The sequence below is a fragment of the Pseudonaja textilis genome, chromosome 2 (assembly GCF_049901715.1).
Source record: "Pseudonaja textilis isolate UNSWEBS1 chromosome 2, rPseTex1.2, whole genome shotgun sequence".
In the NCBI taxonomy this organism is placed as follows: domain Eukaryota; kingdom Metazoa; phylum Chordata; class Lepidosauria; order Squamata; family Elapidae; genus Pseudonaja; species Pseudonaja textilis.
Genome location: NC_141991.1, coordinates 133,209,899 through 133,223,714, shown reverse-complemented (window position 1 = coordinate 133,223,714; position 13,816 = coordinate 133,209,899). Strand labels below are relative to the sequence as shown.

Sequence of the window (13,816 nt, the reverse complement as noted above, 5' to 3'; positions counted from 1 at the left end):
CACTCCCAATGCTCCCCCATCTCCAATTTCACAAGTTCAGTTCTGTATGTTGCTGGACCACCACCCAAAATGGACCCATCCACTTGTTCAAATCGGATAGGTGTGTTTAATGGTATAACCCTAATGTATCCACCACCACCTGTGTCATCAAACACTGTGCACATCCTGAATCAATCAATGCCCCCAAATCCGCCACCTGATTCATCCGTATATTGTGAAGTATGACTGGTATGATGAATGGGCAGATGGGCATATTAACCATCGGATCATCATCAGATCCTTCTTCCCAAACGTCACCCAAAATACCTGTGTGAGGTTGGATCTTCGTCTTGTAATCTGTCTGTATTGGTGCTAGTGTGTAACTGGTTTGCGCCACTCAATCTTTCTGAGGCCTGCCAGGTGCTTCCACTTGATCGACCATGCATAGGTCCACGAGTAGGTCCTGGAGTGAATGGCAGCATAGGGCACTCCGCTGCCCTGTGTCCCTGTCTATTACATCGAAAGCACCTGCCCTGCTGACATCTAGATGGAGTGCTACTTGTAGGAGTTGTCTGGGTAGAAACCCCCATCTAACCCTGGGCCCAACATCTCCTTTTGCCTGCAATCACCTGAGACCGGAATCAAGCTCAATAGCCACCTGGTACCAATCATGCAATCTTTGGGGTAGGCCCCTGTATAAATAGGCCTGGTTCAACTCACGGTCCAGGCCATCTTTAAATAAATGGATCAACAGTTTTTCTAGCCAAGTATGAAATCAGCCAGCCGCCCAACAGAACTCACTAACATAGTCTCTTGCTGGCCGGCCCCATTGCCTTAAAGCTAGTAAATCTTCAGCTTGTTGTCCCTTGGAGTTATCCTCAAACCAGGTCCATAAGGCCATTAAAAAGAGACCAATGTCAGCCAGTTCGGGGGATTATTCTCTGTGTAAATCTGCTGCCCACTCCCTGGCCACTCCATCTCAGACCCCAGTAACAGCTACCACCATAGCCCATTGGGAAGGGTAATACCACCCATACAAGTCTATATGGTTAATGATCTGGGCTAAGAATACTGCTACTCTATATCTATAGAATGGTAAATAAGATAGGTAATGGCATACAAGAAGAGCACGAATTTAATTGAAGTCCATACAAAAAGAAGTAATCTGGGGCCAAGCTACTTTCTAAAAAGAAGTTTTATGTTTTTGTGTTTTGTGTGTGTATGTTCGATTGAGAATTAATAAAATCTCGGAGGAATGTTAGATGAGAATAATTGTAAACAAGTCAGAGGGAAATATAAATATGATGACTTAATAGTAGATAAATATAGAAAAGAAAGGTAATTGAATAAGAGTAAAGAGAAATAATGAGAAATTTATCAAAGGAATTTATGTGTTTATATGGAAATGGGGTAAATTAGAAGTATGCGATATAAAATAATGTTTTACCTGCCTTGTAAAGATTTATAATGGAAAGAGGTTTTATGTTTTTAATGTTTTGTTTGTTTTTAAAATTAATAAAATTTGTTTCAAAAAAAAAAAAGGAATACTGCTACTCTATCAGGGTTCCCTTCAAATGAGGCATGTAAGGGGGGAGGTCCCGATTTCTCTGATTGTGGCCCCACAATACCCTGCTCCAAGGGCCACGGTCTTCCAGAGTCTCACCTACTAGGTCCCCCTGTCCTCTCTGTTCCCACCTGGGTGGCTCCATTACTCCAGGTTCTCGCCTCAGACCTAAACGGTGTTGTCAAGGGGCCCATTGTCATAGGATCCTGGGCATGTCTGGACTGCAAATTGTATCTGTCCAACCCTCTACTGACCTCCACATTTGGGCTGGAGCTAGTTAGAGGACCTCTGGTTATTACTGAGGGTGCTATAGTTTGTCTACAGTCTGTCCACTTCGTTGAAGACAAAGGAGGCTCCTGCACCGTCACTTCCTCAAATTGCAAACTGTGAGAGTGAACTGTAATAGTATGTGAGAATGACCTTGAGAGACAGGAGGAAGAGCCACAAAATGGACAAATGTCATGTAAAAGATATCTCACACCTCCTGCACACTTTGTTCACTCCTTCCCCATCTTTTTATCATAACTTATGATTCTATTGCTATATTTGTGTTATTGGTCTTAACTTTATAAGCCTTCCAGAGTTGCCTTGTGGCATGGTAAGTGGCAAATAAATTTAATAAATACTAATGATCTCAGTTGACCAAAGGAGACACATGAGAAATGTTTCAAGAAGAGGAAACTCCGTAGTTTTCCAGAGAGCAAAAGAAAAGAGGAGAATTAATTTCAGTCCTGAAATATTTTGTAATATAACTTTACAATAAAGATAGAGTTGCTTTTCATAATTGTGCTTCTTGTCTAAAAAGGGGTGACATGGAATTACATTGGTCACCTGAAGCATGTTCAGGATCTTCTAGCTTTGCCTCTAGAGCAAGTCTGTAGTCTACTGCCCTACCTCTACCACAGTACATTCTACACTGTTCTTTGTTTCACATTGGAGTTGAAAATTACAGCATGACCAAAAAAGGTATGGTTTTGTATCTTGTCTTTAGAACAAAGCTTAAACTATGGAGCCATTCAAACTACTCTCAGCTGGTGGGGCTCCAAATATGTTAGATCCCCTGCTTCTTATTTAAATACAGTGTTGGTGCAAGAGATGGATGCTATTGGTGTATGTGATACTTTCACTTTAGCTTCACTGTAGAAGTCTACTGTTGTATAAAGAAATAAAAGGAATTTAATTTCCTCAGCCCCTGCTTTAAAGAATCATGCTAACATTAGAGGTTTTGACTCCCTGAGTAGAAGCTTATATAAACAGTTATAAGAAAACCCAGCTAAAATTGCAGCGTATGAATGGAAAGGGCAGTGTAGCACAATACCTGCATTGTGCAAATGGTATTGCTGTTATCATAAAAGTGTGCGAGAGCAAAAGGAATATAGAAGGGAAGTAGATTCTAAAATCCATTGGATGAAAAATAAAATATAATTACTGAAGATATAGTAGATACACTACTGTTCCAAATTCACCTTATTTTTGCCCTCAGTTTTTATTGAGCTTCAGGTTAATTTTGCGGCTTTTAAAAAACTTTTAATAGTCAAAAATATGTAGTTTCCTGAATCAAATATATGTTCTAGTATGTTACTGTCAAGGTGCAATTTGTGATCTCTGTAAATATTCCAAGGAGCTACCTTAACATACGTCTTACCTCCTCCGAACAAACTAACTGTGCTTTACTCGTTTCTGCTTTAGTTTTACATTTGTACTTCCTGAGTATAAAGATACAATACTCCCACATGATGAAATAATGTACAATTTCCTGTTTGTGAAACTGGTGAGGTAGACTTCTCCTAATATTCACAACTGTGTGCTTATAGTAATACAGAGCTGGACTCTGTTTGGGAAAATCCGGATTTGATTGTTACTTCCCTTTTAACTTCAATAGGTAACAACTGGATTAATGGCTAGTGTCACCCTCTCCTTCTCAATGGGATTGATCTCTCAGAAAAAAACGATTGGGAACTAGGGGCTATATTTGCAATTTGGGGCTTTTGAAGAAAGTCTAAAATAAAAATTACTTAAAATCACAATGTAAGGGTTTTTTTTTAAATATAAGGGGTATCTTGTGCTGTGCAGCACAGGTGTGAATGTTTTTATCAGAAGGGAAAATATTTTGCTTTACGTCTGATTGTTGTGCTTGCTGTATGGTAACTGTGGAGAGTGTGGATTTGGGAGCTATATTTAAAGCAAGGCACCAGCTGCTGCCCTTTGCAGATACCTTACAGCACAAACATACACAAACTGAACCTTTGCTGCTATGCAAGGAAATGGAGCTTTTTGTAAAGTGGAAATCTTTGCAGAATTTCTCAGAAATCCTGTTGGCATATTAGGAGGCAGTTAAGGCTGGGGGGGTCGGGTTCAGGAGACTTTTGAAATGGTGGGCTGGGATAATAGTCCAATTCTTATATTCAGTGCACTTTGTGTTCCTGCATCTGAATGGTATCCTTCCTACTATTCAGTCTACTATTTCAAAGGTTGCAATTTGAAATGCAGCATTGTGAGAATATGACCTGGAGGCTATTCTTATTATACAAATCCTGATACAGAAGTACGGGTAGTCCTCGGTTTACAACAGTTCATTTAGTGACTGTTCCAAGTTACAACAGCACTAAAAAAAGTAACTTATTACCGTTTTTCACCCTTATGACTTCTGCAGCATCCCCTGGTCAGGTTTTCAAACTTCAAATGCTTGGCAACTGGCTCCTATTTATGACAGTTGCAGTGTCCTGGGGTCACGTGATCACCTTTTGTTCCCTGACAAGCAAAGACAACGGGGAAGACAGATTCAATTAACAACCATGTTACTAACTTAACTGCGATGATTCACTTACCAACAGTGGCAAGAAAAGTCATAAAATGGGGCAAACTCAGTTAACAAATGTTTCACTTAGCAAGATAAATTTTGGGCTCAATTGTGATCATAAGTCTCCCTGACTTGTCCTCTTTCAGTTGGGCATATTTGATCTGGAAATAGTGAAGAGCTCTGAAGACTTCAAACCAAGTATACAGAGTTTTTTTTAAAAAAAAGAGGAGTTGGTGGTTTGTTTGTTGTTGTTTTTGCAAATCCTTCAGTTATAATTTTAGCTATTTATTTTAATAGCAACTTTAGCATGGCCTCACATCAGAAAACCATTAATTAATTCCTCCTTTATATTGAAAGTTGCAGTGCTGAACAATTTTAAATAACAGTAATAATATAGCTTTTTGTTTTCATTAATGTATGCATGCAACTTGCTGAACATGTGAGAAAGGATAGGATAAACACTGGATAGGATAAACATCCCAATAAATATTGTCCTTACTTTAAATCCTGGATAAAGGAAAGCACTTGACAGAAAAAAAAATTAGACTCTGCAACTACCATATACGTTTCTAGCCTAGCATTTTCAGTGTGATAGCCAGAAAATTTGAGAGAAGTAGTCAGAACACATAATGGAAAACTCTTTTAGAAGATGCTATTTCATATTTTGAGAGTTCTTAGTGCAAATCCATTGGAGTTCCATTCAGTGTAAAGAATATGTGTTTGAGTTCCATGATGAAAAGGACTAAGAGTTGAAACTATTTTCCCAATATACTAGGGAATAAATAGCGGGCTTCATTTTTTCGTGTATAAAATTAATTTTGAGGCTGAATAACAAAATCTGTGTTTTGTGTCTGTTAGAGGTTTGGAAAATTTCAGTCAGAATAGATCACTCTTTGAGGCTGCAAATTATTGGTCCATTCCAGTAAGTCAACAGAAATCAGACACAATTAAAAATGCAATGCATGTAAAGCCAAAAGAGTAAATATAAATCTATAATAAATGACCAATAACTATATTCAATCATCCTGGAAAAGGTCTGTGTATGTGGTTACCAAAGGTCAGCACTGACTTGATGGCACATAATCAAAGTGTATTAAATAATATAAAATAGTAGTGAAACATAATTCTTCAAAATTCACAAAAAGACATTTTAAAGTTATAAATATAGCACACATATTAAAATGTATAAAGACAAATTCCAGATTATTTGCCAGTGGGAAAAATTTCAGTTATGCATTGTGATCCATTTCTCATCTTCTTCAGCAATCTGAGCAATAATTTGTAAAAAAAAAAAAAAACCTCAAATCTTCAATTAATCCTACTTTGCAATATATATTGAACATCACAGATTGCTTAAAAAGTAACACCATTACAGTAATACAAATCACTCTGTCCATGATTTCTTTTTCTCAGATCTATGTTTTGGAGGAATGATCACCTGATGCCTTCAGCATGAACATTACAAAAAACAAGTTTGCAGGCAGATGCAGTTGTATATTTTACTCTCAGATACAAAAAATAATGCAGGCAGCTGCATTTAAAACTGCACTTGCATACCAGCCTGTACAACTGGGGAAGATGTTTAGAAACAGGATTTGTAGGATTCAGATTCAGCGATCAACTGCTTCCAACAAACTCCTTAATTTAAGAAAATGTATGGAAACTTCATAAACAGTTAACAATACAGGTAGTCTTCAATTTATGACCACAATTGGGATGAGAATTTCTGTTGCTAAGCAAGGTGGTTGTTATTTTACAATTTTTTTGCCACAGTTGTTAAATGTTAAATGAATGAGTCGTTAAATGAATCATTGTAACTGTTATGTGAATTATGCAATTGTTAAGCAAATCCAATTATGTTAAGTGATTTTCAGAAGTGGTTTCAGTGGTGTGCCACTGTCTCCTTCCTAGGGCTGACAGAAAGTGACTTCCCAAGGTCACCCAGCTGGCTTTGCACTTAAGGTAGGACTAGAATTCAGGTTCTTCTCATTTCTAGCCTGGTGTCTATACCAAACTGACTCTCTGTAACTACAGGTAGTCCTCGACCTAAAACCGCAATTGGGACCAGAACTTCTGTTACTAGGCAAGTGAGTTGCACCCAGTTTTATAATCTTTTTTTTTTTGCTATAGCTGTTAAGCAAATCACGGCAGTTGCTAAATGAATCATGCAGTCATTAAGTTAATTCACTGACTTTGTTTGTTGGAAGCTGGCTAAGAAGGTCACAGATAGTGATCACACAACCCCAGGATGCTGCAACAATCATAAATACACGCTGATTGTCAAGCGCCAGAATTTTGATCATGTGACTGTGGGAATGCTATGATTCCCCTAAGTGCAAGGACTGGATGTAAGTCACCTTTTTCAGTGCCATTGTAACTTCAAACTGTCGCTTCAAACTGGTTGTCAGTCAAGAACTGTATCCAATAGCAATTTCTCTGAAGAAATAGCAATTTTATTATACTGTAATTGTTTCACTATTAAAAAGCTGGGTGGGATGGAGAAATGGATCATTTGTAAAATTTGCATAGTAGCAGCTTCTTTTGTTTGTCCTTTTTGTTAACAAGAATAGTTTTACCTGTAGTGCAACAGGACGGATACTTTAAATTCTTTCATGATGTCCAATGACAGATCATTTTTGACAGTCTTGCAGTTTTACCATTAGGAACCTAGATAACTGCCTTGAGAAAATGGAGCTTCATTCCTACAATCCTATGACTAATTACAGATTCGTAGTTCCCTCATATTAAAAATACTGGTGTTGCATTGAGAAGAATTGAATTTATCTCTCTGTAGCTTGGAGATAAGATTGTTGTACTTTGTATAATCACTGTATAAATATGTGTGTTTATCTGTGTTGTGGTGATCACAAAAAAACCAAAACTGACTACCTTCAGAAGGGTAATAAATAACGCATGGTATTTTGTAATCCAGCTTTCTTCATTCTGTGGCCAGAATTGAAGATTAAGGCCTGCAAAAGCAACCTGAGAGTAGGATAAAGCAGAACTGAGATTTTCCTATGTCTATTTCTTGAAATACTGAATCTCTCTGTGATTCCTAAATAACATGTTCCCACTCGGGAAGGAGGAGGGAATGTGTAGATTACTTGAAATGCCAGAATGTACCTAGTATCTGTGGTCCAGATGTTTTCAAGGATCTGAGCTTTTCTGCTGCTTCACTATTGATGATTGCTAAAAGGTTAAGAAAAAAAACCTTTCCAACAATAAAAACACTGGAACAGAGGGACTATTTCTCAGAGAGATGCTGGGCAGCCTTTGACTGGATGAAAAACTCGGTCGGGAAAGTGGATAGTCATCTGTCTGGAATGCTTTAATTAGAATTTCTATACAATGCTGAGCAGGGGATTGGAATCAGGGACCTCCTTGGCCCCTTCCAAATCTATGATTCAGTGATTCATCTAAATAACAGTTGCATTAGTGCAGTGTGTGTGTGTGTGTGTGTGTGTGTTACGTCCCACAGCTTATTGCACATTTTTGTAGATGTATTTCTGTCCCAAACTGGGAAGCAGCCAGACCTTGCTGCTCAATATCTGTCTATTCCCTCACCCCCAGATTTCTCATTGTCTTTCCTCACCCCCACAACCTTGTGCCCTGTGATCTGTTCAAACATGTCGTTGATATTGAAGAACTGCACTCCTAAAAAGTGCTGTTACACAATAGCATCCCGACTCAGATTTCATCTTTAGCTAACAATTATTTTTCCCCTCCTTTCTCCATCCCCTTTTCCCCATCTTTGCAGCTCAGCTGTAGAAAAATATGGGAGACGACAGGCCGTTTGTGTGCAGTGCTCCCGGCTGTGGACAGGTGAGTTTACAGTATACTCTGCTGTTAGTATATCATTATGAATCAAAGTGGCTGTTTTATCACCAAGGCAAAGAGTTTAAAGCCAACGTCTTATGTGATCACTGGAGGTAATCAGATTGGAAGATTTGCAGTGTGTAATTCCAAGTTATGAGCAAGTGCAAGAGCCCTGAGGTAATGAAATTTGCCTGGCATGCCTGGCATTTTGCTGGTATTTTCTCTCTACTTCTGTCACATCCAGAAGTAATCACTAAATATAGAGGGAGGAAACTTTATACCTGATATCTAGATAATATACTCCGATAGCATAGTATGATTTAATAACATTTCTTGGTTTGTTATTTCCCCCCAAACATGTATTTATTTCTCAGGAAAAGCTTAGAATGTCTTTAAACCTATTTTCAAATGTGCATGGTATTGCATATGGTTCCTCAGCAACGCTTACTAAAATTTCTTTTTATAATAACATATATATTATTAAAAAACACAAGGACAAAAACAGAATAAAAAAAATAAAAGCACCTAGCCATATCATCTGTACAAAGATACATTTTGGCATAATCCTTTAAATATTAGCCTATTTAGTTTTAAAAACAGTACCTTAATAGTTTAAGAAAATAAGTTGACATTTGCTCCTGGATGAACGCATTTATTTTCAAATGGAGGAACAAATAAATAAGCCTTGTTTACATTCAGGGTGTATGATTGAAGGTCTGTACTAGCCATGGAAATAATCTTTGCCATTAAATGGCTTCAGATGGACAAGTAGTACACTGAGATTCAACACTGCAGTATATACAGGTAGACCTTAACTTACAACAGTTCATTTAGTGACTGTTCAAAGTTACAACGCCATTGGAAAAAGTGACAGGACCATTTTTCACACTTACCACCATTGCAACATTCCCATAGTCACATGATCAAAATTTGGATACTTGGCAGCTAGTTCATATTTATGATGGGTTGCAGTGTCCTGGGGTCATGTGATCACCTTTTGTGACCTTCTGACAAGTAAAGTCAATGGGGAAGCCAGAGTCACTTAACAACCATGGTACTAACTTAACCATTGTTGTGACTGATTTGTTGTGATTCGTTTGATAACTGTGGCCAGAAAGGTTGTAAAATGGGGCAAACTTCATGTAACAAATGTTTCACTTAGCTACAGAAATGTTGGGCTCAATTGCTGTCACAACTCAAGGACTACCTGTATATAAAAATTATAAGTTATGACCACAATTCGGACTGGATTTCCATCATAAGTCGTTCTGGTCATAGCTCAAGTCATACCTGATTTTATAACAATTTTTGTGGTGGTTGTTAATCAAATCACCATGGTCCTTAAGTGAATCCAGGTTACGCTGTGGCTGTTTTTTGCTAGAACTCAGCAGAAGTTGCAAATTATTACCACATGAGGCTGCTGATTCTGCTGCCAGTCATAGATGCGAGCCATTTGCCAAGAGCCAAATTGTGATCATGTGACCGCAGGGCTGGTGCAGGGATTGTAATGCAAGTACAGGTCATAAATAACTTTTTCCAAAGTCGTAACTTTGAACTGTCATTAAACAGACAGACATAAGTCGAGGGCTGCCTCTAAGTCCAAAGGAATTGTCCATATGAGTGCTTAGCTGAAGTGCTTAATGCTTAACTTGAAAAGATGCTCGTACATGAGTGTATCAGGTTTTGTAATGAGATTCATAATTCACTTATTATTATGTATACTTGTAAAAGTGAAATGACAAAGCAACTCTAAGCTATTATCTGCACATATCCATTGAAATAATGGATATGTGATGCTTACTCCTGAATTAACATCAATCAATCTGGACAGCTTGCATGGTGGAACAGCTGACGTTATGCTATATTTGTAAGGCTCTGAAGTTCCTTGTGGAATGCAAACAGATACTTTTCATATAGGTGGTCAGAGGAAGGTAAAGACCTCTATAGAGGATCAAAACAATTGCAACAAAATTAAAGAGATCTTGATGACCTGTTTGTCCAAATTTGAAACAATTTCTTGCTTAAAATTGTCTGGTGAACTATTTATTAGGATCCATTTTTCTGTGCTGGTGATAAAGAAGGTATTAGAGCAGTACACTTTAAGCTTTTTCGTAGATTGGTTATTTTGTAATCCACATTAACTATATGTTATCATTTCTGGATTAGTTACCATTTTCAGTCTTTCAAAGCCATCTTATATGATCAGCTGCAGATGTTGATATTTGAACTGAATAATTTTAATTACGTGTCTGAAGTTTGTTTCTTTTCACTTCACACTCCTGTTTTGTATGTGTATGTATGTATGTATGTATGTATATATATCTATTTGTTTTCTTAAGTTTTCACGGGTATTTATATGTATGGTATTCAGCTTTGTTCGGGTATTTTCGCACATCATTATAGTTGTGCTTTTAAAGTTGTAGCAACGTTTCGGCAGAATCTCATCTGCCATTATCAGGCTTCTGTATTGTGTTCGTCTGTGAGTTCGGCTGTGAAAGTCTGACTCTTAGACGAACACAATACAGAAGCCTGATAATGGCAGATGAGATTCTGCTGAAACGTCGCTACAACCTTAAAAGCACAACTATAATGATGTGGGAAAATACCCGAACAAAGCTGAATGCTGTATATATGTATGTATGTATGTATGTATGTATGTATGTATGTATGTATATGTATGTTATGACTTATAATATTAATATGAATGACTGAAGACAAAGATTGGCCAGAGAACAGGGACTTCAGGAACAAAGTAAAGAAAATGGGATAGCGAGTTGATAACTGTTGCTAAATGACTTACTTTTAAATGTGAATTAGGTGGTTGTATAGTTGTTATTTTTCTTTCCTGGCTCAGTTATGGAAGTAACTAGCAGCCAGTGTTGATCACAAGAGGCAAAAAAATGCAATTAAAAATCAATACTAAGATATTCCAAATACTAGTAAACCTGGCTCATGTAAAATGTTACAGGCATAAATTTTTTTAGCAACACATCGTATGAAATTATCTAGAACATTGGAAGGGACCTAATCTAATCTCTTACTTGATACATTAATTCACAGTTATGGCAAACCAAATAGATAGTTGGTCAGAACCTTTTTAAAGGCCTCCATAGTACCATACAATGAGTCTGTTTTGCGGTTATTATAGTCAGGACTCTTCCATCACCCCAAAGGATAATAAACCTAGTGTGACATAAACTTGTGTAGATATAGACCCCTAGAGATGCTAATTCCATAATAATGTTAATAAGAAGTCTTTAAGGAGGAGATGGGCGATCTTTTTAATTTATTAACGGCTGCATTTCCTTGGGGGTAATTGAAATTGTGGAGATTGCATTTAAGCAATATTGAAGCAAGTGGTGTATTTCTTTTGGACATTTTCTCCCACCCTCCCAAGCAGGAGACTTCAGGGAAAGCGATAGTATGTCTGAACTTAAGTCTGAACTGAGCTCTTAGAGATAGCTTTTGAATAAAGGTCCTGTATATCCTTTCCCTTCTTTCAATATATTATGTGCCAATAATATGCTATGTTTGCCTTGATACTTAGAGTCATGATGCTCTCCTGTAAGATCCTGTTAACAAATAATTAGGTTGCTGTTATCTAGCAGATGTATTTCCAGTGTATCCTTTCACATATCATGGATTTATCATGGATTGGAGATGAATAACTATAAGTTTGTATAAGTCTCTGCATGTCAAGGACATAAAATTATTGAAATGACAGGAAGATAATGACCAGTATGACTACCACATCTCCCTTAGTATTTGCAAATGTGTTTTTCCCTTTGAAATATTATGATTTTCAAATACACTACTCAAAAAAATAAAGGGAACACTTAAACAACACAATGTAACTCCAAGTCAGTCACACTTCTGTGAAATCAAACTGTCCATGTAGGTAGCAACACTGATTGACAATTTCACATGCTGTTGTGCAAATGGAATAGACAACAGGTGGAAAGCACAGGCAGTTAGCAAGACATCCCCAATAAAGGAGTGGTTCTGCAGGTGGTGACCACAGACCACTTCTCAGTTCCTATGCTTTCTGGCTGATGGTTTGGTCACTTTTGAATGCTGGCAGTGCTTTCACTCTAGTGGTAGCATGAGATGGAGTCTACAACCCACACAAGTGGTTGAGGTAGTGCAGCTCATGCAGGATGGCACATCAATGCGAGCTGTGGCAAGAAGGTTTGCTGTGTCTGTCAGCGTAGTGTCCAGAGCATGGAGGCGCTACCAGGAGACAGCCCAGTACATCAGGAAACGCGGAGGAGGCCATAGGAGGGCAACAACCCAGCATCAGGACCGCTACCTCCACCTTTGTGGAAGGAGGGACAGGAGGAGCACTGCCAGAGCCCTGCAAAATGACTCCAGCGGGCCACAAATGTGCATGTGGCTGCTCAAATGGTCAGAAACAGACTCCATGAAGGTGGTATGAAGGCCCGACGTCCACAGATGGGGGTTGTGCTTACAGCCCAACACCATGCAGGACATTTGGCATTTGCCAGAGAACACCAAGATTGGCAAATTCACCACTGGTGCCCTGTGCTCTTCACAGATGAAAGCAGGTTCACACTGAGCACATGTGACAGACGTGATAGGGTCTGGAGACGCCGTGGAGAATGTTCGGCTGCCTGCAACATTCTCCAGCATGACCGGTTTGGCAGTGGGTCAGTAATGGTGTGGGATGGCATTTCTTTAGGGGGTCGCACAGCCCTCCATGTGCTCGCCAGAGGTAGCCTGACTGCCATTAGGTACTGAGATGAGATCCTCAGACCCCTTGTGAGACCATATGCTGGTGCGGTTGGCCCTGGGCTCCTCCTAATGCACGACAATGCTAGACCTCATGTGGCTGGAGTGCATCAGCTGTTCCTACAAGACAAAGGCATTGATGCTATGGACTGGCCTGCCCGTTTCCCAGACCTGAATCCAGTTGAGCACATCTGGGACATCATGTCTCGCTCCATCCACCCAAGCCACGTTGCACCATAGACTATCCAGGAGTTGGGGGATGCTTTAGTCCAGGTGTGGGAGGAGATCCCTCAGGAGACCATCTGCCACCTCATTAGGAGCATGCCCAGGCGTTGTCGGGAAGTCATACAGGCACATGGAGGCCACACACACTATTGAGCCTCATTTTGACTTGTTTTAAGGACATTCCATCAAAGTTGGATCAGCCTGTAGTGTTTTTTTCCACTTTGATTTTGAGTGTAACTCCAAATCCAGACCTCCATGGGTTGCTAAATTTGATTTCCATTGATAATTTTTGTGTGATTTTGTTGTCAGCACATTCAACTACGTAATGAACAAAGTATTTAATAAGAATATTTCATTCATTCAGATCTAGGATGTCTTATTTTTGTGTTCCCTTTATTTTTTTTGAGCAGTGTATAATGGAAGTATTTCCGAGCAACAGTCCATTGACAAACTCTTATCCATATTGAAGATCCCTTGAATTTTCTCATATTATTTCTGAAAGAAAAGCAGAAGGAAAGCCATTCTGAAGCAATTCATTCTTTTTATTTCCTTTATTTGGAAATAAACTTACTATTTTTCAAAAGTGTGGTATGGTGAGGGCTCAGATATATAATAATGATTTAAAGCTGGAAACAATTTCATTTGATTCATTAATGTGCTTTTTTATAAAATATGGCCGTACA

At 38.6% G+C, this 13,816-nt stretch overlaps 1 protein-coding gene across 2 annotated transcripts in view; it reads left to right on the top strand.

Moving 5' to 3' along the window:
- The window catches only part of ATF7 (activating transcription factor 7), a 117,141-nt gene that overhangs the window by 31,137 nt on the left and 72,188 nt on the right, over positions 1–13,816 (top strand). For both annotated transcript variants that reach the window (XM_087925358.1, XM_026714852.2), the window contains exon 2: positions 8,101–8,165. In XM_087925358.1, coding sequence (XP_087781484.1) covers positions 8,118–8,165 — 48 coding nt within the window. In that variant the 5' untranslated portion in view covers positions 8,101–8,117. The remainder of the gene's footprint in view (positions 1–8,100; positions 8,166–13,816) is intronic.